General features: G+C 38.6%; 1 protein-coding gene across 2 annotated transcripts in view; it reads right to left on the bottom strand.

Moving 5' to 3' along the window:
* The window catches only part of mspo (M-spondin), a 71774-nt gene that overhangs the window by 8259 nt on the left and 35853 nt on the right, over positions 1–27662 (bottom strand). For both annotated transcript variants that reach the window (XM_086828774.1, XM_020961728.2), the window contains exons 2-4: positions 6119–6510; positions 4776–4997; positions 673–959 (exon numbers count right to left, since the gene is read on the bottom strand). In XM_086828774.1, coding sequence (XP_086684900.1) covers positions 673–959; positions 4776–4997; positions 6119–6510 — 901 coding nt within the window. The remainder of the gene's footprint in view (positions 1–672; positions 960–4775; positions 4998–6118; positions 6511–27662) is intronic.

Genomic DNA, 27662 nt, shown 5'->3' on the forward strand with positions numbered 1-27662 from the left:
TAATACAGCAGTGATTTCTGAATAAATTAAGATGCTTTTTTGGATGAGTAATAGGTTTTTTAAACTCCGATTTGCCCACTAAAACTACATCGAAAATATGAATTTAAAGTTCTTAAAAAGTACGCATATTTCAGGTATTTTAAAGGGCATAACATGGCCAAAAAGCAAGTAATTCCAAAAAGGCATGTATATTCCGAATCGTAATATAAATCTTAGTTATTTAGTAATCAAATTTGTAAAAAATCTTTTTTTTAATTTTTTCTTAATTTTTGAAAATTTCATAAGGGGTTACATCGTTAAAATTGTAAAAAAATCGAAAAAATCTCAATTTTATAAATCCGTTAAACTAATATGCACATTTATGAAGCTAATAAGAACTAAGACAAAATAGTTTTCCGAATGAAAATTAATCCATTTTTGGTTAAGTTATGGGATTTTTAAACTTTGATTTTTCGCGGAAAATTACATTTATAAATATCGATTTAAAGTTGCCAAAAAAGGAATTGTGGTAATGGAATGGATTTAAAAATCCAAGAGAAATATTTATGAAATGCCAAACAATCTTAAACTAAGCTCCTAATATTTTCTATTGACCAATTATCTTCCCCAACGTAATTTCCCCTTTATTTAGCTTAACTAACTTACAACTTTAGTCACATTTATGGCACTTACATGGGATTCATTTTGGCCAACAGCTGGGAGCGAATGCGTTGCCTTTCATCGTATTGCTGCAACTGTTGCTGCTGCTGCTGCTGTTGCTGCTGATGTTGCTGCTGCTGCTGCTGTTGCTGCGACTGCTGCTGCTCCGTTTGCCGCTCCCGCTCAATGCTGGCGGAGAGCTCATTGTTCATCTCGACGTGGTTATGCTCCGCATCCAGGTGTGTCTGGGTCTGGACCGTTTCGTACTTGCGATCGTCCTCGGCAATGTTGAACACCTCGCTCAGCTCGTACTCCTTCAGCTGAAAGCAGATAGCAAAGAGAGGGAGTGTCCCGGAATGTTAGTCCCCAGGACCAGACACATGTGCAGCATATTAATTTACGGGGATTATGTGCCCGGCATTGGCAACACTGTAACCGGGATGCGTGATGCCGAATGCCAGGAGGGGGAGCAGGACATGGCAGCCAAGGATACCGCGACTGGGGACTAGGCGCTAGGGACTGGGACATGGTGTACAGGTGCTCTTAACGCGCTGCTAATTTCAATTTGTGGCAAATATTGACACAGCCACAGGGGTGCAGCAGGAGCCGCATGGCTAGGAATGGCCCTGGAATGCCAATGGCACGAGAGGGTCCTGAAAATCCGACAGGATTTTGGTTTAGACACAAGGGAATGCCAGGAAAATGTGGCCTGTTAAACCCTACAGCTTAATGCTTAAGATGTTACATTATAAAACCTTGAATCTATTTAAAAATATATAGAAAATATAGATAAACTATAGAGGATAGTTAAAGAATTTTTGTTCTTTATTTTCAAAGTAAAACAAAACTTTCATTTACAGTATTTTAAGCACGAACCTGTTCGCTACAAACTTGAAAGTTTTCCCCTCAAAACACTCTACCTTTTCCGACTTTTCTTGCAAACGATATACCTCATTTTCACAGACATTTCGAGGGTGTGGAAAACTTTGTTTGGTGCGCTGTCGCGCATTTTAATTTATTTGTTTGGGCCGCTGTCATTTTCTATACACAATACGCAGTGTTATTGTTGTCCCCTCCGCTTTTATTCGTTTCTGTTTTATTTTTTTTTTCGGTGGCTTATCTTGGTCTACCTTTTTTGGAACCAGTGGAAGGTACCTACATTCTGCAAATGCGTCGACAGCGGCGCCAACAACCACAAACAAAAAACTAAGGCAAAAAACGTACAGAAAAAATCGTAAAAAAAAGAAAACAATTCAGTAGAGCCGCGTGTTGCTTTTGTGGCATTAAAATACACAATAATCCAGCATACACAAAAAGCTAGAACGCGGCAAAGGGGGGCTGCCTCGTTGGAAAAACTGTGAAATTCCTTGTGGATTACCCAGACGGCGAGTGAAACCCCCCAGAATTCCTGGCTGCCGAGATTACGTGCCTTTTGCCATTTTACCATTCACTAAATGACACACAAATATTCCAGCAATCCGGGCCTCAGCCGCACCAAATTTAAGAATTTAATGCCCAACTACCTCCGACTTAGAGGGAGGAAGCAAATCAACACATAATTACACTAGAACCTGGGACATGTGCTGGCCATAAAATAAAGCATATAAGTAAATAACTTTCCATTCTGTTGGCCATAAACAAAAGTTGGGTAGTTGCGGCTGCTTCGACAATAATGAAATGCCCGACTTATTTGTCTTGAAAATACGAATTTCGTTTGCCCTGAGGGTGCGAAGTTGTACAAAAAGGCTTACAAATACGCTTGGTTGATCATTTAAAGGAAAACTAAGTAAATATGTTGAATTAGTAACTGAAAATTAATTGGATTTTATAATTGATACATGACATTTCAGGAAAATAAAGGACGAAATCAAAGAGCAACATGAAATCACATTAAAGGGAGTATTTAGTGAAGTGGCATGTTTGAAATTATTGTATATTCATACACTTATTTTTGTTTATTAATAAAACAAGAGTCCAAGTTAGGAGACCAAATGAAATACCCTATCGAAAAGGTACTTTCTAAAGGACTAGAGGCTTTCACACGCCCACTACGCAAAGCCTAGAAAATAAAACTAAAATTAGTAGTGTCAAAAAGGCGTTACAATAATACGAGCTGCAGCCAGAAACCACCAACAAATAAAGAATAATGACCGCACGTACAGTGGGCGACTGACACGCCCACACACAGTTCTAGACATAAACAGTTTTTACAGTGAGAGAAAAATATTATTTAATGGAAACTACAATTTAAAAAGAGAAATGGAGTGCTAATTTCAATCATACAAATCAAAGCACTCTCCTAACTTTCTACCCTGTTGAATAATTAACTAGAATTTTTACATATCTAGTTTTCTTTTATTAATCAAAAACCCATTTCTCTCTGTGCTCTTTTCAAATAAACTATGCAAACGTAGTCGAAACATCTGGCCCTAAGGGGAGACGACATAGTCGGGGAAAATGGACGTAGAGCCCGAGGCATAAATTTTATGTGCGCTTCCTTCGGCCACACATAAAAGCAATTTTGATGAGCGACCCAGGGCATTGTAGCCGTAAGTGCGCCACTTTCTGGATGTCTTGGATGTCCAGCAATATAATTACAATGCTCGAATTCCTTCGTTCGTCCTGCTCCTGCCACCACTCTCCTATGCCGCACATCCTTGCCCCGAATGTATATCCTTCTGTACTATATTGGGGCGTTTTTACTGCCGTCGAGGGTTCTTTGTTGCACTGCCGTACGGAATGGCTCACCATGTCCTTCACGTCCTGTGTCCCCGAGTCCTTTGTGTCTGGCAGGCCTAATGGATTGGCATTTATTAAGGAGTGCAGAATAATGTTTATTGCTGCGCTTGAAAACAATGGCAAATACGGCTGGGGTCCTATATAAGGATAATGCAAGACGTGTTTCGAGGTGAGTTAAGTGAAATGTGAAACAGTTTTCTTTTGGTTTAAGCCAGCAATATGGGAATTCAATCAAGTGGGTATTATGTCCAATCGAAACAGTAAGTGATAGCATATGCCAAGAGAAATCTATTCAATTAAAAAGGTTGTTTTAATCTTGAATTACTTGGAAGTTGCTTTTTTATTTACTATATTAATTGCTAATCAAATTAAATTATATTGAAGTTAATATAGTGAGTGACACTATTAAAACCTTCTTTGTAAATGACCCCAAATGTATGCTATACAAAATAAGTACTGTATAAAATGTGTGTTTGATTTAAATTTCCATTAGCATATTTAATTATGATTTTGTCCGTGTAGTTTCGATGATAAAATATAGATATTGGTGGTTTATTTTATCTTTAAATCTATTGTTCTAAATGAGTATAACCAACACTAATTAATTATAAGGTAATTCCCCCTAAAAAGCTTTAATTTAACAAAATATTTCGCTCTCAAAAATTAAATTTCCTGTTAAACTATTTTAATTTGTGTTTGTTTCCTCTTGGCACATACATTAATTTGTAGATAATTTCTTAATTTCACAATTTCTAATTCAATTGGTAACTGTTAAACCCAAGCATAAATGAATATTAATTTCAGGAAACGGGACTGTCAAAGGCTTTAATTTGTTTACATTTCCTTTTAACACATTTTTGCATTTCCCGTTGAAATTCAGCACGCAAATAATTATAAGGTAATTAGCATTATTTCCGGAATTTTTTTTTGCACGCTGACCATTTGGTTTTTCCGAGCTTTTCCTTTTATTTACTTTTTTTTCGCTGCTCCCGATCCCGGGAGCGAACTCAACTGATTTATAAAGCGCATTAACACCAGGATACGCCCCTCCGCACGCACACCCGCACACTCGCTCACCCTTATGCCATAGCACACACACTCACTCATACACACACACACACTGGATACACGCACAGCCATTACACATGTTTGCACGGTATGTTTATGTGTGCTGTTGACGCCATTGTAATGCTAATGGCTCATTAGCACTTTGATTTTTTCGCTCGGCATTTTTTCTCTCGGTTTTTGGTTTTACGAAAAAGTCATTAGGGTTGCCCCGAGTGGCGGGAAAGGCATTTTGACTGCTAATTTGCTGTTAATTAACTTGTTTAACCATTTCTTTGTTTTTGTTTTATTTTTGCTTCTGACAGGAAGAAGGAGTTCTTTACTTCACTCACCTTGATAAACTGGAAAGTGGCGATGGGCGGGAGGCGCTTGCTCTTTGGATAATAAAAGCTGCCCGCTGGATGGCCAGGATAACGCGAGGTGATCCGATAGATGACACCCTGCGGTGCTGTTGGCCAATTTGGAGCCGTAAAGGTGAACCCATTGTCCGTGCCGGCGTCCAAGGGATCCAGTTCAACGGTCACGGTATCGATCCAGGAGCCACCCACGCAAAGCTGCAAAGTAAAGCAGGGGAAATTCAGAGATTCTTATGGTCAGACTAATTAAATTAATTACCAGCTTCAATCTTAAAGATTCTTTATTGTTAATAATATAAAAATAACCTTTAAAGCTTCACAAAAATTCCAATTAACTGGAGAAATAATTTCCGAGGGGAGTTGCCTGACAACCAATTAATGCTTTCAAAGCGAATTAACACATGACAGAGCTAGTTAATTAAAATTATACAATAGGAAAACAATTAAGTTTAAATAGGATAGTAAATTCAAAAATAATATTAAATTGATTAAAAACCAATTTGGCATTTTGCTGGGGGAAAATATTTCTTTAACTGCTAATTAATTCATTATTTAAATAGCGTTTTTTAAAGGGTTATTTTTTGCTAAATGGTAATTAATAGGATGGAAGAAAATTATCCCTTTGACATATTATTTAACTTTTCACTTTTTTAATTCCATTCAAAGAGGGACACACATTCATAGTTTTTATTTAATTAACAGTTTAGTAATAGAGTTATTAAAGTATAATTTAAACCGATTTGATTAATTATCAGGAAATTATATTCTTTGGAAATATAGTACAACTAAGCTCAAATAATCGTAGTCTTTGAATCTATATTTATAGATATTTTTATTTGAAAAGATTTTGTAAAAATCAAAGTTTAAAATACAGATAACTAAGTCAAAAAAGAATTAATTTCAATTCAGAAAGCTTTACTATGTTAGATTTGATTAGGTTTTCAAAACTGCATACTTAATTTGAAATTAAAAAAAATTAAGACTTTTCCTACATGCCTAGAAAGATTTTCCTTCTGTTGCTGATCAAGAATATATACGATTTATGGGGTCGGAAATGACTCTTTCACTGCAGTCTTACAGACTAAAATTATAATACCCCCAAAAGGTTATAACAAGCACTTTATAAAGCTTTCCCCACTCATGATTTCCCTCAATTTTCGAAAGCCTCTGATGTGGTCATATCGCTATAATTCCAGTGCCTATTGAATGTCTGCCAGAATACATGCGCTTTTCAGTGCTTTCTTTTTCAGGGGCTTTGTGTTTTATGCTACGTCTGTTTGCTGGCTGTATTTTGTGGTCCATTGATGGCCAATTCTCACCTCGAATGAATCCACGCCGATGTACCAGTCCGGCGAGGGAACAATGCGTGTCATTAGCGAGACCAGGCTGTGATTGCTGTCGACAAACACCTTCGCCTCGCTGCGTCCGGCGCCCAATGGGATCGCCGGCATGCTGAACTCGTCGAACACACTTCTCTCCTGAACGGGGGCACCACCAGATGTGGATGTGGATTGGGATGTGGAGGTGGAGGTGGAACTAGTGGCACTGCTGCTGACGGTCGGGGATTTGCCTGTCTGCATCTGCTGCTGCTGCTGTTCGCCGGCATTGCTGTCCAGCAGATCCGAGCGACCCGTCTCCGCAAACTGTTTGACGGCGGCCGTCGCCGGTTGTCCGATGTGGTACAGTGCATAGTTGGCATTGTGGGTGCGACCTGCAGGCGAGAAAATGGGAAAACCAGATCATCAGTGGTCAGTGCTGAGCAGTTTAGTTATTTTCAAGTTAAATTTAGGTATTTTTACAGAAAGTTTTAGGTATTTTTTAAGGGTTTTAAAGGAATATTTCACATAAGATGGTTCTAAATTAATTTTAATTTATTTTCTTTAACCTTTACTTATATTGCAGCATCGGAGCTGCCAGCACTGCTTATCGGTGGCAAGTCATTAAAATTTAATGAGCTTTAAAAACCAAACAGAAAGAAATGCTGCAAAAATTTGCAAATATTTGCAATTTAGCAGCTCGTTGTCACTTTTCTCTCTCTCTCTCTCTCTCTCCCTCTTTCTTTTGTAGGGGAAGATTTTCTGTTTTTGTGCGAGCTTTTCAGCGGTTCGCAATGGTGTCAACTTAAGTGGCAGATTACGTATACGCAGTGGCTGCCGTCGAATTAAAGCGAAAATTGTACGGCGAGAGTTGGGCGTTGAAATAAATGGTTGCTATGGGAAATCGGTATGGGAAATTGGGAAAATACTTAATCGTATGTAAAAGAGTGACAATAATTGAAGAGTTTCGTGAGCGGGGTGGCAGCTGTGATGCGGTTGGGGAAAAAAATAAATGGGAATATTGAAGAGTACATATTTAAAAGGAAACTGTTTTTGTAAGGGGAATTAGTTTTAAAAGCTCTGGTATTTGTTTCAGAATTTAAGTAGTATGGTGTATGGTTTTTAAATTTGCCACTTTCTTTGGTATTACTCTATTTTAAAGGCTCTCAGATTACTTGAGCACCGCCCAGGGTCAAACTCCATCTATTTGATTAGCTGCTAAAGTTTATTTTCCTTCTTTAGGACCTCGGAACTTCCTGGCCATATTTATCCTTTGCCTTCGCTCCCGCGCCGCAAGTAATTTAAAACTGCTGTGCTCCAATTCACGCTGGGCCTCAAAGAGTGTCAACCCGCTCCAATGCCGCCCATTAGCCACCACGAAACCTACCATAAAACCGACATCCTTCTTCCCTTAAAGCAGCTTCAGGGAGTGGAGAGAGAAGAGGAGAGGAGAGGCACATCCTGCAGTGGCCTTTGATGTTGGGCCTGCGGTTTTTTGTTTGCATGCTTCTCTTTGGAGGTCTCAGGATCCCGGCCTCATCGAGAAACCTCAACACCAACACCAACACCAATAGCAACACCAACACCAACAGCAACACCAACACCAACAGCAACATCAACACCAACACCAACACATCCATCGCTCGGCTCTTATTTGTCTTCAATTAACATTGCAACATGCCACTTGTGCCACTTTCGCCGCTTTGTCTTCTTTCATCTGTCATTTCATTGCAAGATATTTCTTTGCGCTTTTCATTTCGTTGGCTTTTCTTTTCGTTTCGTTTCCGCTTTGCTGCCGCCGAGCTTATTTATTAGTTTTCTTCACTCTCTGTGGACTTATTTTTAATTTTTTACTAGTTTTTTTTTTGTGCGAGTGTAAGACGGCAGAGTTCTTTGACAACCAGCCATGACGATGACGGCGGACTAATGAAAGAGCAAAACTACAAAGCATATTTCTGTCTTTTCAATGTTTTTGCCCTTTTTTGTAAAATGCCGCCAGTCTTTTAGACCAACGAACTATGTCAAATGAAATATTATTTATTTTTCGCTGGCATACTTTTCTCCACCTTCCTGGCACTCCGTGTAATTGACAAGTTCCGTAGCGTACTCACGGGTCAATGCTGCTGTCCAATATGGATTGTGTAAAAAAGTTACCGAAAATGCTGCTTTCCGTAGGAGAGTTTCAGAAAAGTTTCTGGGGATTTTCAGCAGATTTTGTTACGATACTGGTAAAAGGTGCAAAGGGGAGAACAGAAGGAAAGCAGATTGGCTAATAAATTGATTCTGGAAAACTGTGTCAACTATGCCCAACGAGTTTCCATGTTATGTGCATACAGAGAACCCAAATCGATGAGAGCACTGAAAATTCTTGCATGCCAATTTACTCTAGAGTGGGAAATGTATAGAAAGAGTAAATATAAGCTTACAAAAATAATCTTTAAAATAATATTTCAGCTATTTTAAGGAAGCAAATAAAGGTCAGCACGTATTCACCTTCATCTGCTTTCGCTTTCGCCAACAAATTCCCATAAACATAAACACACACATTAAGGGAAGGCTGGGGCGATCAATCAATTACAAAATGGCCACAGAATAAGCATAATAAATTTGCAATTAAATGCTTAAATTGTGCAAATGGTTTCCCAATATAAGGGACCTCCCATCCGTGGTCAGTGTCCGCAGTCTGCCATTTAAGCGACCGCAGGAGCAGGGTTCCCGCTGCTGCCCCGCAGGACCCTATTCGGACGGCCAGATAAATGGCGCTGTAAAAATACCAATTTCTGGGCCACTGCGATGAATGGCGGGGGCGTAATTAATGCTTAATTATGCACATTAAAAGCCAAAAACAGCCACGGAGCTGACGGAAATTACTGCCAAGCCATGGTCCGTCGTGTGTGGCACGTAATATAAATGCAGGCCACGTATGCCCCATAAATTTCAGTTAGCATTCGAATGAAAAGACATTGCGCATACGCCCCATATCCCATTTCCAGTGTTTGTTCTGTCTCCGTCTCTGTCTCTGTCTCTGTCTTGCCATATCATAATTGAAAATCGGACAACCTTGCTCGGTCATAACAACAACATTGATACATAATATCTAAAAAGTGCAATCTGGCAGCTGGCCAAAACACAACTGCTGCCACATGACTCATAGAAAACTCTCGCCTCCGCTTTCGTATGTCTTTTTAATTGGTAGGAAAATATGCTCGAGCAGGAGAGAGAGAGAGACCGGTATTAATAAATGTATAAATTCAGTCAATATGACACACATTTCTTTCAATTTATGACGCACAGCTGACACACTTTTTCCCCCAAGCACACACACACTATCTCCACACACACATTGACTTTTGTCAGGTTTTCCTCTGCGAAAAATGAATTACGAGTCCGTCCTTTTTTTTTTGTGTTTGTTTTCGTTTGGTTGGATGCTCAATTTCCCGCGATTTCCGCCACGAAAAAATTTAATTATAGGCAATAAATTTGAATTTAATAGCCTAGGCATTAAGTCGCAGGCACAGGCATTGTCTTTTGCACGAAAAACCAAGAGAAAACAGCTCGAACAAAAAAAATAATACAAATAAGAAAAAGAAAGTACACATAAATAAGCCAGGAGGAGAAGGATTAACGCAGCAGCTGAACACGACAAGTGAGGAAAAGGCTGGGAAAACCCCGGAGCAGTGGCGGAAAACCGAGTGAAATGAGTGTGTCAGCACGTGTGGCATTTGATGGAATGCTATATGCGTGTGGCTGTGGCTATATCCAACGCTTAAATGTTGATCCCCGAGCAGAAATCCATCAAAGCTTAATTCTCTCTCGGGGAAAATGAATAACGTTCTCCACAAATATACCATATATATTATATATTTATATACATTTGTTCCTTATATATATATTTATTCCGAGTGACGCAAGTAATTGAAGCTCGCATATATAATTAACTCTAATATTTCCATTAAGATTGATGAACAAATTTAATTGGAGAGAGCCACCAGAGGTGGAGTTGCGTTGATTAATATGCTCACACACTCATTTGCTTTGCAATTAGCCCGATGTATATATTTGGCATCAAACCCGGTATCAATCTTCTGCAAAATCTATTGAGCAGGCCGCTAATTAAAAATTCATTTTTCCCTCATCCCAGACGTTGTTATATTTGCCTTTCTCCGCACGCAGCGCTCTCACTTAATTATGTATGTCAAATTTAATTGGCTTGTCAGTCCAGGCAAATAGCAAATGGCACTGCCTGAAATGGCGACAGACACGCTATAAATACATTACAGCCCCCCCGAAAAAATAGGAAAACCTGGTGTGAGAGGCGAAATATAATAGAAGCGCACACCTGGCGTATACGTAATTTGTGTGCCTGTATTATAATCATTGCTCTGTGCACATGCGAATATCATTTCATGCTAAATAAATATTTGCATTTAAACCTAATTTCTGCTGGCTCACACGGCCTGTCTGTGTGTGTGTGCGCGCGTACAATCTAAAATTTAAGGCCTGGGAGTGGGAGCAAGTCTCCAAATCTCTGACAATGTCACATGTCAGGGACGGAACTGGGAGCTGCCTTAAGACACATCCACAGATGAAGCCACCACCACCACCATCTAGGGTGACATTACGCATACGCCGCATATGCTGCTGAATGCAGAATGCTGCCATTTCCATGCGCCCAATAAACCCAAGGAACTGGAATGAGCGACTATGACTGCGAATGCAGATGCAACTGCGTCTCCAACTCCAACTCCAGCTGCAACTGCAACTGCGACTGCCTGTTAATAGTAATTTCTGTCATATTTGCCAAAGCAACTTGCAGTCACGACGCCCGATAAAATGTCAACTTGACTTGACGTTGCCTGTGATGTGGTAACCTAGATTTCGCTAAGGCACTAGCATCAACACCGAGAACGTGGGAGATTGCCAGGCACTTCCCCAAGACCCAACCAAGTACCACATCCCAGCCTCCCATCCCAGGCCACCCACTTTTGTGCTTTGAGTAACCGCAACAGACACGCTGAGAATACCAAATCTTGGAAGCCACCAGACTTAGGTGTTTCATATACGAAAGGGAATAATTTGATTTGATGTAGATACTAAAGATTTGAATTCATTAATTAATTCAAAATATTAAATCAAGAAGCACATCAGTTTTTAATACTTGAATTTAATTTCAAATGACTTGATCATATTAAATTTAATTTTTATTATCAACTTTCGCCTATATTAAACTCCATTTTCTCACAGTGTTTGGTTTCATTGTCAGCTTTTTGGGTTGCTCTTTTAAGTTTAATGGCTGCAGGGTTGAAGGATTTTTAGTTGCATCCTGTGGCTGCCTCTCGGCTTTATCTGTGTTAATTAATGCGTGCAGCTACATGTCGGGATTAGGCCAAGATGTGCCTGGGCCAGAAGCCATCAGCTGGCCAATTATGTTGGCAAACAAACAAGCCGGCATTAGACTTGTCACTCGTCCCCATTTTCCTTTGCCTTTTTGCCCCGGCACTCTCATCTCATCTCAACATCTCGGACCTCTCCTATTGACGCCCTCACAATGAGCTAGCTCTGGCTCTGATGTTTGTGTGAGGCTCAGAGGGGATTACAAACGAAATTGACCAAAAACATAACAAGCTAACAAGATGGCCTGTTTGCCCGTCTAAAGAGCACCGCAGCACTAACAATGGCCGAGGCGAGCAACAACAGTTTATAAAATCATGTGACAAATGAGGGTTGCTTAGCCTAGTTAGTTGTTGTCCTATCGCTGGAGGTCCTTGAGCCGCCAGGCTCTCCTATTTATCTGTCTGCTCCATCTGTCATTAGTCCCGGATCGCCTGTTCTTTATGACTTATGTCTAACTGTGTCAAATGGGAATATTTGTTGCACTTGGAAACTCGTTTCTTAAAAGACTTGAAAATTTAAAAAAGAAGTAGTCTTTACTCTAAGAAAAAGCATAGATCAGACCACATAATTAGGGCAAATTCGTTTACCTTCTTCATATGAAATTTTCAAATATTTTAGAACACACTTATCCTTAGCTATTAAATCAATAAATCTTTCTCTCCTGGGTTACGAATTTGTCAACTTGTTTGTTGTTTAAGAGATTTGTATCAGTGTTGACTAATGAATTGCTTAGCAAATGTCTCTAGGCCTGAGCAAAAACCAAGATTTCTGTTCTAAATGTCCTGGGTAAGTATTGATTTTCACTGATATCCTTAATGTCTATTTAGACTGTGTGCTTGGATGGCATATATACACCTCACACAATTCTCTGAATTCCACACCTAAGGGCATATCTTTTCCCCACCGCCCCTTCCTACTGATCTCTGTACAATTTCTAAATGTTTTTTTCCTGTTGCCTGTTTCCTGTTGTCTCCCTCCTTGGCTAGCACTGAAATGGAATGTATGTTGGGTTTTTGGCTTACTTTCTGGCTACATTCATTATAATGGCTTATTGTAGCATGAAAAGTGTGTCAGTCATGTTAGGCTGCAGTGGCAGGAAGGACGAAGGACGAATCACGAAAGGAAAGCAGCCCAATGATTGTGGACTGAATGCATTGTCCCTTGTTTGCACTGCACTAAGCAAACACAAAAGCCAGACATTACCAACACTGACACAGGACCAGGAGCAGGATCAGAAGCACATCCTTCATACACACACACACTGTGATACATGCAAGGACTCTCGCCAAACGACACACAAATTGATGAGCATCGCGTGTGCCGAGCCTTTTGTTATTCCAGCGCTTCCTTTCTTTTATACTTGCCACAGTTTTTGATTGATTTCTTGCGGCAAGTCAGCGACATTGCCGCCGCTGTCATTCCACAAGTCACTCATGCCACACCGCCCCCACCAGCAACATTTTCCATCTCCACTCTGCCACTGACACAATTCCCGACTCCCTTGGCTCGTAAAAGGCGGCTAAGGAAAATAAGCAAAAGTCATAAAAACAAAACCAAAATGGAACGCAGCGTACAGTCACTTGAAATCCCCTGAAACACGTCTCCACATTTAACTGGAATTTTCTGTTGTCGTCAACACATTTGTTGCATTAAAATAATTGAACAAAATTGTAAAACAAATACGGAATACAAACGAATGTACAATCATCAAATTGCCATGAAGAGAGCTCACAGAGATTCGAAATTGGAAAGGAATTCAAGAATTGGTTGGTTGCTACGGTTTCTAAATAGAAATAAAAGACCACAACAATTCGTTTTTAGGGGAATCAAGTTAGCAGAGCTCACCCATATATATATTTTTATATAAAATATGAAAGAGTCTGATTTTAATTTTAATATTAATTTAAGCATAGCCAAATAATTTACCTAGTTCTCGTATCTAAATGAATACGAATTATCACACACAGAAAATATTGATTACATCAATGTTTTTATGATAATTAATGTGGCAATATACTCCACTGAAAAGGGAAAAGTTAAAAACGAAAGCTCCTCGTTTCCACCATTCAATCCACTCGGATTGAAAAAAGTTAATTAATTAAGCAAAGAGGGAAAGCATATCGATGCAAATTGCAACCCCACAAATACTGTTTCTGCCAATCGATGGCAAATGGCAAACACTCCCATCATTTGATCCCACTTGATCCGACCTCTTTGCAGTTTTCCATGGCTCGCATTGCGACAAAGTGAAAATTAATTAGCAATAGAATCCTTGGACAAAGCCAAACCAAAACGATGCAACTTCGGGAACGTGTGTGCACAATAACAACCAGCCAGGGCCAATCAATAAGTCAAACGCTAAGCTTTCCCCATGAAACATGTAATTTGGGGGGAAGTGCTGCTGGGAAGTGGAAATGTAGAAATGGAAATGGAGGGAGGGAGCTATCATGGCTGATGCTGAACTTTAATTAGCAACTTTATTTAATTAATAAATATATTTAGGGGCACACATTACACATGCCGACAGCAACAACACACTCCAGCCCGGGTCCATAGAAAACAATTTGGGTATTGTTCCAGCTTAAAATGCAATTGCAATTAAAGTGCAAAGTTCAACAAAATACTCGTGCATTATGCACAACCACAAACGAGCAAATAACGTTCCCTGAGCTGAGTATGCCAAGAGTGTGTGTGTGCAGCAGCTGAGTGTTTGCTGTGTGTGTTGTGTGTGTGTTATGTGTTTGTTGTGTTCGCTGTGCTCTGCGCATTGCCGCGCATAAATAAACAACGCAAATTTGCAAATATAATGCACATGAAATTTACAAAATGGCTGCAGAAGCGGGGGATTTACGTGTGAGCGAGAAAGAGGAAGCTTCGAAAAACTTTTTGCCCGCGCCAACAAGTTTGCACAACAAAATGGCGGCACCCACACCATATACACGGGAGTGCAGTGCAAACAGCAACTAAAAATATATGTATACATATATATATATATATATAAAATAACAACGTTTATTTTTTTATTCGTGTTTTGTCGGTAAACGCAATGTTTATTGAGCTTACAAAACTTTTCCACAAGCCCCATGAATCCCCATTTAATCTTAAGGTAAAGCGGTCATGGAGATTGTGTGTGTTTGGCCAGAAATTGACTTTGTTAGAGATCTGAGATAATGTTTGTAATGTTGTTTTGTATATTTTTTTGTGACTCAAGATGAAATCATTAAAGAAAATGTCTTACCGATAATGAAAATCTTATTGTTAATAAATCAATACAAAATAATACCTTGAATTTCATATTTTCCTTCAACAAAATGGTTTTATTTATAAATATTACTCTTCAAATTCTTAGACTAGGTGAAGGCATACATCAATTTAAATATAAAATTATAGTAAAATTAAAGATTTTAAATGCTAGTGACCAATAATCAGTAATCAACATTTGCAGGGCATTATAATATGGAGCTGGAGTGGTTAACAAATTAAATCAAATAAAAATCTGACAACTTCAAAATATAATAAAATAATAATATAATAATAACGCAAACTAAATATTTATGAAATTATATAAGAATAAAATTTTAAGTTTTTCTTTATTGAGTTTTAAGTTCTTATTACTAAAATATTAGTGTGAATGGGGCTTAAGGTTTTTTAAAATGCTATAAAATATAAAGTGATTCACAACAAGGATGCTGGACTTATCATTCGATTATTTATACATTCTTTTACTTCTAACCACTTAGTATATAGTATTTCTCACGGTGCATCCAGTGATAGTTGAGCCCCTTGTATTTGCACATTGTCAGCGCTAGGTGGCGCCCTCAGCAAATGACAATAACAACACAACTGACACAACAATGCAGCAACAAACGGCGACAGTGCTGCAGCGAGCAAAGAATCCGCTTTGGTTCGTTTGTTTATTAGTGGAATTTTTAATCAAAGTTGCGAAACTTGAAGACAGACATTTTACCTGAAGTTTGTGTTATTGTTGTTGTTATTTTTCCCTCGTAATCAGGCGCCCGCTTGCCTTTGCCTTCTGCTTTCTGGCTTTTTCACCCAGCGCACCTTTTGCCCACACACATATACCTTTTCCTCTCCTCCTCCTGCTGATGCTTCTCCGCCTCCCGCAATGTTTATGTAATTCCTTTGGCAGTTTTGTTGGCTAAACTCTTGAAACTTTGCTGCCATGTAAACTGTCAGCGTCTGTACACATACGGCCAAGGAAACTCACACACACTCACACATGCACACAGGACGCTTATCGCACTAAAGTCTAAACTTTTGTTTACACGCTGCGCCCTCGAGACACGCACAAATAAAACATAAAAAAATATATATATATAAAAAATAGGAGCAGAAAGCAAAAATTAAAAAGATAGCAAAAGCAACGAGCTGACTTGTTTACCTACGAAAATTTCCCTTAAGCGTTGTGTTTGCTTTTCATATATTCCCAAAATATTTTGCTGGATTTTCTGGTTACTTCAGACATATTTTATTACATTTTATTAAGCCACTTGATGAGCTTGTCTAAAGTGCCATATCTACTGAAAAAATATTATTTATTTTCTTTAAATATTTCAAGAGATTTTCTCACATAGACTTCAAAATGAAAAAAATGTTTGAATTTTATAACATTGAAAGGGTACTGCAATTTTCGTTAGAAGCTTGTAAATATGTGAAGGGCCCATTTTCGACCCCATAAATTATATATATTCTTGATCAGCAAAAAAAGGCGAGTCGAACTAGCTATAATTTAGAGAAAAACCATTTTTTCAATTTAATCGATTTTTTCAAAAAATGATAAGGGGTACATCGTTAAAATGTTCAAAAATGTAAAAAAAAATTGAGGTTTTAAACTGAGTATGCAGAATTGTTAACCTATAACAGACATAGGACAGCTTTCCGAATCAAAATTAATGCATTTTTTACATAGTTATGAGATTTTTAATTTTTGATTTGTAAAAAAAAATTGTCATAAAAAATATAGCAAGTATCTTATCAAAGAATGCTATTAAAATTTTAGTCGAGCTAGCTTTAATTTAGAAAAAAACAATTTTTTCAATTTTATCGATTTAAAAAAAAAAATGATAACGATGTAACCATCGTTAAAATTTTCAAAAATTGACAAAAATTTGAGGTTTTAAACTGAGTATGCACAGCTGTTAACCAATAAAAAACAAGCATAGGAAAGCTTTCCGGACTAAAATTAATGCATTTTTGGCTTAGTTATGAGATTTTTAATTTTTGATTTGTAGAAAAAAATTATACAAAATATAGACAAATATCTTATCAAAGAATGGAATGATAATTTCAGTCATTTTAAGTTTTCAAAATATAAAACTGGGTATGCAGATTTGTTAACCTATGAAAAACGAACATAGGAACGCTTTCCGAACTAAAATTAATGCATTTTTGGTTTCGTTATGAGACTTTTAATCTTTGATTTGTAGAAAAAATGGTCATAAAAATATCAGCATATCTGCTCAAAGAATGGTATCATAATTTCAATCAGAAGCTTGTAATGCAGTGAAGGAGTCATTTCCGACCCCATAAATCATATATTTTCTTGATCAGCAGAAAAAGGCAAGTCGAACTAGCTATAATTTAGAGAAAAACCATTTTTTCAATTTTATCGATTTTTTCAAAAAATGATAAGGGGTTACATCGTTAAAATTGTCAAAAAATGGCCAAAATTTGAGCTTTCAAACTGAGTATGCAGATTTGTTAAGCTATTTAAAGCGAACATAGGAAAGCTTTTTGAACTAAAATTAATGCATTTTTGGCATAATTATGACATTTGTAAACTGTGATTGGCTGATGTAAATGTCATATTTAAAGGGTATATAAATTTCGGCTTTCTTCCTAGCTAAAATATTTTAAGCTTTATCGCCTCTTAAATTGAAGTCTCGGTGGAATTGCAATCAAAATATTTTGCCGCTTTGCATATTTATCAATGCAACGATGTGAATGAAATATTACGCATACGCCCGGTGTGGCAACGAAATGAAAAAGAGTTGGGGTGCATCGGAAAACGAATAACAAACTTGTAGCAAAGCAACAAAAAAAAACGCATACACACTCGTGACTTAGTTGTGCAACATTTTCCTTGCAATATTTACATATTAAGCATATTTATGCACTCTAGCAGACAGCTGCAATTTCTGACTTTGTTGTTATTTACTAGACCGAACAGCCATTGGCAATGCAAACAGGAATCCTAGGACATGCCAAAGGACGATACAGGTCGACACAAGCAGTTACCTCTACATTTTTAGGACCAAAACCCCATTTGATTTCTACTCTCATTTCCGACAAAAACATTTACAACTGTGTTAAGCTGGTAAATAGAAATAGTTGCCATAGTTTTTATATATTATAAACTATGCTACAAGGCAAATGCTTGACCAGAGAGGTCTCCCCTCTGGAGTTGAGGCCGCACAAAAGCTGCGCCAATAGCAAACCGAAGGGCAGCGGCACAACAAGGAATAAATAAATATAAATATAAATACGAAACAAAAAATAGGAGGGGCAGTAAAAGCAACAAAACACAGAGATTGGCCACAAGCTGCATAGACCACCGAAAACACACAAAAACAAACAAAAACAGCAGCACCAGAATTCAATTTCCAATAACCAAAAAATGAAAGAGAAATAACATCAACAATATGGTAGGCAAAAGCCACAAAACGGGCAGGGGGAAATGGAAAAGCGGAAAATATTTATAGGATGGGTTATGGTTAGGCGAAATATATATTTCCTAGACTCGCCCGGCTGCTTGATGCTCTCTAATAAAGTCATAATTATTTAACATTTGGCTTATTGAATTTTACTTTATCTATATTATGCTGTAAACCATTCTGCAGGCTCAGCCTTTTCTATAAATATTACTTAACCAATCTGGAAGGACTCTCAGCCCTCTGACTTTTTCTCCCCCGAAACCCAAACAGAGCCTTCCTGGCCCTGAAACCTCACTTCATCAGCCTTAAAGTGAGCCAGAGAAAGGAAGCTTATCCTGAGCCTTCAGCCACATCTTGGCCCGAAAAAAACACAAAGGCTGCCGTTGTCCTAGGACCTAGTCCTTGTGTGTGTGTGCACTTCATATGCCACACACCTCCAAGTAGGTCACCAACACACCGGCACACCTCTCGGGCATTGTGTGTGTGTGAGGCGCAGCTTGTTGAAATATTTCTGTAACAAGCTAGAGAGCACAATCCCGGCCAAAAGGCAAACGGCAGCCGGAAATTCCCAGCAAACAACGAATAAAAGTTTTAAAAACCGAAAAGCAAACCAAAAGCAAATATGTTGCGGCAATTAATTTTAATTAATTTTATGTTTTTGCCACACACACACACACAGTACAATAAAGAATACAATATAAGTAAAATAAAATGAAATCCCTTCATCGATTTCTTTGGCTCACCCCAAGAATTTATTACAAGGATTGTTAATTTTGTCGGGGCAGAAAGGACTTAAGTAACCGCAAACTGTGGACTTACGAAGCCTTTAAAATGAAAAGGAAAGTGGAAATTGGGAAATGGAAAGAGGGGAAGTGAAAAATGTGTGGAGCCCATTAGCCACCCCCAAAAAAAAAGGATCGGGTGGATGGATATCGATGTCGTTTCCGGCTAATGTGGCCTGGAAAACTGGTGGAACTGAAACTGAAACTGAATTGAAGCCTCACTTAGGCATCGTTTAGCGATAAAGGCGACATTCTGGACAAAGGGCGGGGCCCATAACTTTAAACTGTAACGGGCCAAATGTAAATTGTGCGAAACTCAGTCGCAAAAACAAACCAGATACTGAAACATATTCTTTGTTTTTGCCACTGCCGCTGCAGCCAAGAGTGAAAAATCGTTAACCTAATTTTCCTGCTTTTCCCAGCTTCTGGATCCTTTGTCCTCATCCTCATCCTGCTCCTCCTCCTCGTCCTGTGCCGCCTTGTGTTGTTGTTTTCCCTCTTGCCGCCTCCATAAATTTCCTTTATCTTTATGACTTGTTTTGCTTGCTCCTCTATGCGCTTTACCCCCCCCCCAGCCATTTCCCGATTCCAGTTTTTCCTATATATGTATATATATATATTTTTTGGATTTGGCTTGGGCTCACAGAGTCGCGAGTGTTAAATAAAGCGTGTTAGGCTGTACAAAACAAAAATGTGGAGCCAAAAACAAAAGACACACTGGAATTAGCAACGGCAAATGTTTTGGGGTTTTTGTCTTTTTCAAGTTTTCTTTTTGTTGTGCCTGTTTTTGGTTTAATTTTTATGGCCCCCACATTTGGGGCGGCGTATTTAAAGTTGACAACAGAAAAAATAATACAACTTTTAGACAAAAGACTTTTCTGGGGTGACAATTTGTTTTTATGGTGACCCGAATCCTGTCTCTAGATAATGAAAGTTTGTTTAGTTGATATGGACAATACTCATTCAGATAGGAAAAGTGCTGAGTAAAATTTCCTTGAAAATAATAGAACTTTAAATGGGGTTCCATTAAAATAATTGTTTGTCTTGAATTTTAGGCCTAGATGCTTTTTGCTTGATTTAGAACCCAAATAACAAAACTTTCAATGCTAGTATCTCTTGAATTTACCAAAAATTGTTATCAAAAGTCTTAAAGGTTCCATTTCCTGTCATTAAAAATCAAATTTCTGTTCTTGAAACACCCAAATTGGGCTTTAAACTGCTGCAGAAATTCCCACAGCAGTGCCTTTAGCCAGTTGCAAATGATGGGAACCATGGCCACCAGTGAATGCAGGGCATAAAGTCCGCATATAGTCGGGGACATGTAAAACACATTTGGCCGAATTGGGTTAATTGCATGAGCAGCTACTAACGGCACTTAATAAGCCCTGAGTGACGCGAATATACATATATCCGAATATATATGAGAATATGTGCAAATGCAGTGCAGCTGATGGCACACTGCAAATGCAATTATGCCGCGGCCGGATAATGCATTTTTTTTTCAATCGAATTTTAACGACATTACCAACCAACCAATCGACCGACCAATCTGTAAGGGAATCACTCAAAAGCTGATTAACATTATATACTTATAGCGGAGTGATTGGTTAACCATCGTTGCCAGTCGAAAAATCAATTATGAAACGCATCCGGGGACTCGGATGGGAATACCATAAGCTGCTGGCGGCCAACGCGGCGTATGTGTGATGCAATTGAGGAAAATCTCTATTGAATATTGAATCGTATTGTTGGGTTGCAGTGGAAATTTAATTAGCATCTCGGCCAGCGCTAATTGATAGCCCAAGGGTCTGCGAAAGTCGTCGTAATCTTGGCCCGAAAAGTAATCAAATTTATGCCCAACAATTGGCAGGGCGCCAATAAAAACGGAAACGTAAGGCGGCACCATAAACAAAGCCATAACAAAAGGCAAGAAAGTGCCAAAGCAATATGCAAATGAATAAAACGCGTCGTCTGTCAAATGGCCAACAGCTGGCAGCCAGTTTTCCTACCAATAAACAAGCCAACAATGGGCAAGGGAATGGGTCATGAATACGCGCCATGCAAAAATATTCTTAGCTTTGAAGAAATTTTCAATTAAATACGCCAAAAAGGAGTCAAAGCCGAAGAGGAAAATTAGGAATTAATTAAGACAACAGGCAGGCAAAGGCGCGGCAGAAGCAGCCAGCCAGCCAGGGTATAATTTCAAGCGGAAACCCGCCAAACAAACACAACTAACCAGCGCCTTGGGTCAGGACCAACAGGAAACTGGCAAAATGGGAAATGGGATGCAACACTGGGAAAAAATATGAATACAAAATATTAAGGAGGTCTTAAGGAGTGACTTTTAATTGAGCAAATATATTTGATAGTCTTTAAACTAATCTTTAGAACCTTCATATTTTTTATTTATGTAATATTTTATGAATATGTAGTTGAAAGTAGTTTTTTTATTCTATTAGTTATGACATTTTATCTATTATTTATTTCAAGTGTGGACAGCCTCGAGATGGCGGCTGGAAATTTATTTGTGCGTTGATTGCGCGCAAATGATGATCATTTAATTAAGCACGCAACGGCGGGCAGAAGAGCACAACTAGCAGAGGGCTGGGAGGAAGGGAGGGGAAAGCTAGGGGAAAAACGGGCCGGAAAAAGGCACAGGAGGAACCGGAAAACCGAGGGGGAATAGGAGAACAGACCCCGCTGAGCCAGCCAGCCGGATGTGGCTGGCCAGTTCAATCTGTTTGTGTTTTGCATTTCCCTGGCATTTTATGGCCTACTCCTTCTTGCGTTATTATTAAATTCTTTTTGCGGCCTGGACGTCTTCCACTTTGATTGGTTTACTTAACGGCCTGTTGTTGAGATTTTCCCGACCTTCTCTTTTATTTTTCATACTTTTTCATTGGACGTTGATTTGAAATTTAAATTGTGCGGTTACTTCACAGTTCTAAGACTGTAATCCCCCATGCTGGAGTGTAGAATTTATTGGGGGATTGGAAAGGGACTCTGGGGTGTATTCTCGGGGACATCTTTGTATTTATTTTTAATTAAAAACCATTTGTGTGCAAATTATTTGAGTTTCGGCTAATTACAGAAGACTGAAATCTGTGTTAGCTGCAAAGTTTTTGAATCACTTGAAAGTGAAATTGATTGCTCGTGTTCTGGGAAATTAAATGAATGTTTAATAAAGCTTTTTGTCGAGAAACAAATAAATATACGCTCCAATTTGAATTCATCGAGACACTGAAACTCTAATTAAATTGCAAAATTTATTCCAGATTTCTGCACACATATTTTTCGCTCAAAGTTCTACACTATTTTGTTATAAAATGAAATTCAACACTTCAAAACTTATTCGTTCGCATTTTTCATTTATTAAAACATTTACGAAACTCGTAAAAACTAAAAGGGATTTCCCATCCTTCGCCCTTGGCCCTCGTTTCAACCCCATTGACCTTATATCACTAACGGAGTGGTAACTAGTTTTTCTTTTTCTTTTTTTTTGCTGCTGTTGCTTTCCATTTTACCGGTGCTATCAACTAAAGCGCGCTCCTGGGATTTTGCCAATACCGCATTTTGTAGCCATATATAACCAGGGGCTCGTTCGAGTTCCAGTTCTTGTCCCACCCAACCAAACCACCCATCTGACATTCACGTCCACCAATCCATATCCCACACCCACACCCACTCACCCACTCACCCACACACCCACTTAGTACCACCACCTTCATTCCATCTGATCCAATTCGTAGACAACGCTGCGGCAATTTGTGCGCAAACACAGATACAAGCGCACACATAAGCAGCAGTTATTGGAGAGACATTAATACCAAATGAAAATTGAAATTATGTCTATACACTCGACAAACTTTTATGGCCAAAATCGGAGGCGGATAGAGGAAAGTTAAGCGTGCGATAGAGATGTACTTTGGAGTTTATGCGGAGGAGGCGGTTAAGGAACCTTGCCAGGATAATAAAGTAATGAAAGGAACTTTATGAAATCAAGACAATTTACTTGAGAGTTCGAATATATTAATATAGTAATAAAGAATTTTGAATTATAGGTTTTTAACTAAAGTTCAAAGTCATTTTAATATTGGTAGGTGAGCAATGTGTTCATAATTCATTGATTGTTGAAAACAAATTAATATGCAATGCAAGTTCCTCATATATTCAATTCTTTTAGTTTATTTATAACTAAACTGTATACTAGTCTAGTCTGAACCAAATTTATAAAATATAAAATAATAAATATACAATACATAAATAATATATGAGTACTAGTTGATAGATATCTACATCAAATACTGCTTCATTTCAAATATTATTTTTTACGTATGTAAGTGATAATGAGAACCTAATTTGGTAAGTATTGATTTAATTTCTAATCATCAAATTCATGATAAACAAACCACCGCATAAACGCAGGATATGTCTGAATTTGTGCGTTTTGTGTCTGTCTGAATCGACGCGCACAAACAGTTATTCTGTTCCTGGAGGGCGTGTACACAACCACACACACCCCGCAAAAACACACACATATACACAGCTAGTACCGTATATCCCACCCACTGCCACCCACACATAATCAATGATAATCCGCTGGCGTATTATAACCGCATTAACAGTTAGGCACGTTCGATACAATTCGTTACGTTTCGATAGATTTTCATGCTCATTTCAGATAGCAGCCGGAATATAATTGTATACAATTTGTGTTGCATACTTTTTTGGGGAGTGGAGGGGAATCGGGTCAGAAAATCAATTGCAACCGATTTCGGTGTCTGTGTCTGTGTTTATTTTTTTTTTGTGAGGGATTTCCTACTGAAACTACCCCGCCTGCAGGGTATAAACCATAAACCAAGGGAATCTTCATTATTTTTGGCCACAGATATCTTGGACGTTGATGCACTAAGGTCAGTACATACAAGTGGCCCGTATGACACCAGGCACGTGCCTGTTTGGGTTAGGTGTTAGTAGGCGCGATGGAAAATATAGGACAGAATACGAGGAAAATTGACTACCGGCGTGCTGCCAGATTGTTAGCTTGCATGCTTACTAAGTATGTTAATATCAAAGATTTTAATTTGGGAAGGGAATCTACGTTAGAGATTAGTGTGTACAAATCATTATAATTTGCACATAACACTCTAAAAGGTTCATGCAGTTCAAAGGAGGTCCTACAGTGGCGCAACACTAATGGGATATAGGATCTAGTGGTTCTACATGGTACATGGAAATTAAGCTGACCCAACAAGTCAGCACTTTCCACATCACCATGGATAAGGTTAAAAATAAAGGTTATCCCTAGCATCGTTCTACGATTGGCTAAGGACGGCAAGTTTATTAATAGGAGTCTACTAGAGTAGGAAGGTAATCTTTGGTTTGCATCCCAATTTAAACCGCGTAGAGCGAAAAGTAAAAAGTTCTTTTGAACCGACTCAATGCGTTTACTATGGACGCCGTACTGAGGGCTCCAAACGCAGCATCCATATTCTAGGATAGGACGAACTAAGGAAGTATATAAGGATTTAGTAACATAGGGGTCATTGAATTCCTTCGACCACCGTTTAATAAATCCAAGCACACCCCTGGCCCTATTCACCATAGACGAAATATGATCAATAAAGTCAAGTTTTGGGTCCAAGCGGACGCCCAAATCGTCAACTGTATTAATTCTTTCCAAAGAGCAGCCGTTCAGCGTGTAAGTAGCAAGCTTAGGAGCGACACGAGAGAATGTCATTAGCTTGCATTTCGAGCCATTTAAGTTTAATAAGTTTACACGGCACCAAGTTTGAAAATTATTAAGATCTGTTTGTAAATCCGACTGGCAGGCAACGTCATTGTATTGCACGCAAAGCTTGACGTCATCCGCGTACATAAGTACTCTGGAGTTAGTCAAGACTTTGGGCAGGTCATTTATGAACAATGTAAACAATAAGGGTCCCAAATGGCTTCCTTGCGGGACACCAGATGTAACCCTTAGAATATTGGATAAATTATTCTTAAAGAGGACCTTTTGCGTCCTGCCATTCAAATAACTAGAGATCCAATTAAGAAGATCACTTGGAAAACCCATTGAATCGAGTTTTCTAACGAGGAGAGAATGATTAACAGAGTCAAATGCTTTACTGAAATCAGTATAGATTACATCTGTCTGACAATTATTATGGAAGCCCTTTATAATATAGGAAGAGAGCTCCAAAAGATTTGTTGTTGTTGATCTTCGCTTAATAAAACCATGTTGACATGGAGAAATAACCGATCTACAAAGGTGCTGTAAGTGAGGGGTGATAATATTTTCAAATAATTTTGGGATGGCCGACAACTTAGAGATTCCTCTATAATTGCTGGCATCCAATTTGCTACCTTTTTTGTGGAGAGGAATAATAAACGATTCCTTCCAAATAATGGGAAAGTGGGAGGTTTCTAAGGACAAGGTAAACAATTTCAGAAGGGGATAGCACAGGGCGTCGGCACAATACCTGAGCACACAGCCAGGAATTCCGTCGGGACCTGGCGAATAAACTGGCTTGACACGATGAAGATCTAAAAGGAGAGAGCTTTCGTGTAGGCTAGGACAGAAAATTAAGTTCGATTTGGGTATGTCGTAGGAATAAGTCTGGTATATATACGAAGAGCTAGAATAGGTTGTTTGAAAAAACTGCAAAAATAGATCGGCTATTGCCTGATCATTATTTGCGGTAGTATTTTCAAATGAAAGCGAGGAAGGATTTGTTTTAGGTTTACGTTTAGTGTTAACGAAATTATAAAACTGTTTTGGGTCCTGTGAGAACTGGGCCCTACAACGAGTTAAATAGTTTTTGTAACACTGCGCGTTCAGCACGGAAAAGTTTGACCGAGCTGATAAATAAAATGAAAGGGCAGATTGAGAACCGGTGATTTTAAATTTAGCATACAGTCTAGATTTTTTATTTTTAAGTCGGCTCAACTCTTTAGTAAACCACGGCGGTTTATTCGAGCTTGGCGGATAATATAACGGAACACATTCAGTAAAAAATGAATTCATGGCACTGTAAAAAATATCCACGGCAACTGCCATGTCAGTGCACATGTATAGATCGGACCAATTGAACTCGTTTATAAAATTATTCAAATTATTATCACAGCAGTAACGCAGGCCGATGTTTTTCCTTACATCGTCCACCGTCCGAGCTGCAACTCCAATACACTTGGCGTGCATGACGTTGTCACACAGCCAGCAGCCGATTGTAAGGTCACCTGCAGCAATTGCCTTTTTGCAGGTTTTAACAGAACAGACAATGTTTGAGGACATTATAGCGACTTACCACTGTACTTTCAATTGAAAAAAAAAGAACAACAGAGTTATGAAGAAAGAAGCGAGAGCGAGAGAGCGGGAGAGCGTAATAGATTAGATAAGATAAGAAGTGCAGCGGCACAACTTAAGCGAGAGAGTTGGAGAGCGTGGGAGATAAATAGATGAAACGTTTAGCTGTTGCGACGGCGCAAACAAAAGCTAAACGAAGAAGGCACAAAAAGGAATTCAAAATATGCAAAAGCTAGCACTAGCAGCACAACTAAATTGGAGAATAAAACCAATTATATACACAAAATTAGGATAGCTGCATGCACACGCGAAGTGAACGGGAAGTTATAAACACAAATTAGAAAATTTAAGTTAACCCCGGTGGTTAGATTGAAACTTTAACACAAAACGAGAGCGCAAGAAAAAAACACGTCCGTTCACTTGGAAAGATGATAATAGTACAATATATGTACAATATATGCGTGCGCGGTTGGTAAAACTTGCACAAAGTGACGGCCGGGCCAGAGACACAGAGGACAGCCAGAATTATCGACAGAGATTGTGGTCCTGTGACCACACAAAATCAATCAAAAAAGCGAAATGAAAGATCATTATGAAAAAGCGACGACAGCCGCAAGATAAATGACATTTTAAAAGTCTGACAGCCCCCAGGCGCAGCTGTGATCGAGTTTCCAATCAAAAAAGCCGGAAGCCGGAACAATTGATTAATATTAAATTGAGCTTGAAAAATATTCACCATCAATTGTTTGCAAGCCGAGGCTGAACTGTGATTGAATGTGGATTTTATAATTAAAGACACTAGCGGTGGCAAATCGTGAAAGATTTATGAGTGTCTGAATATGAATTTTCATGTATACAATCATTTTAAAATTAAATAAAGTTGACCTTAAGTAAAACCATGAAATCTTTAAGAAGGAAGGAGGTTCAAGAGTTAAGCACGCCAAATTAATCGATTTCAGAAACCAATTAAAGGATATGTCCAACTTTAGATGTCAGAGAGAGCTCAACTTGTTATCTTAATCAAAGTTAAATGACTTGTTGAATCACCAAATCAATGTTCTTTCAATTGAACAAACTAGCAACAAGAAGTCAAATTTTCAGAGAAAAGCCAGTCCCTGCGGAGAAAAGCCCGGGAGGATACAAAAAATATAGCAACCATTTCAAGCTGAAATTTGATTTTGTCGGAACGGAAAACTGCATTAGTGCATAAATCCATGTCAAGTCGACGTCAAATTCAATTAGCTGACATAATTCTATTTTGGGGCGCTGACAGATGGCAAAACGGCAAAATGTTAGCCCAAAAAGGGGTTTCCCCCTTTCGGTACACCACCCCTACCAGCGGGCGGAAGTTGTCAACATGGAAAATAGGGGGGAAGGTGGAGGAGGACTGG

The sequence above is a fragment of the Drosophila serrata genome, unplaced genomic scaffold (genome assembly GCF_035046125.1).
Source record: "Drosophila serrata isolate PLE 108 unplaced genomic scaffold, ASM3504612v1 contig_184, whole genome shotgun sequence".
In the NCBI taxonomy this organism is placed as follows: domain Eukaryota; kingdom Metazoa; phylum Arthropoda; class Insecta; order Diptera; family Drosophilidae; genus Drosophila; species Drosophila serrata.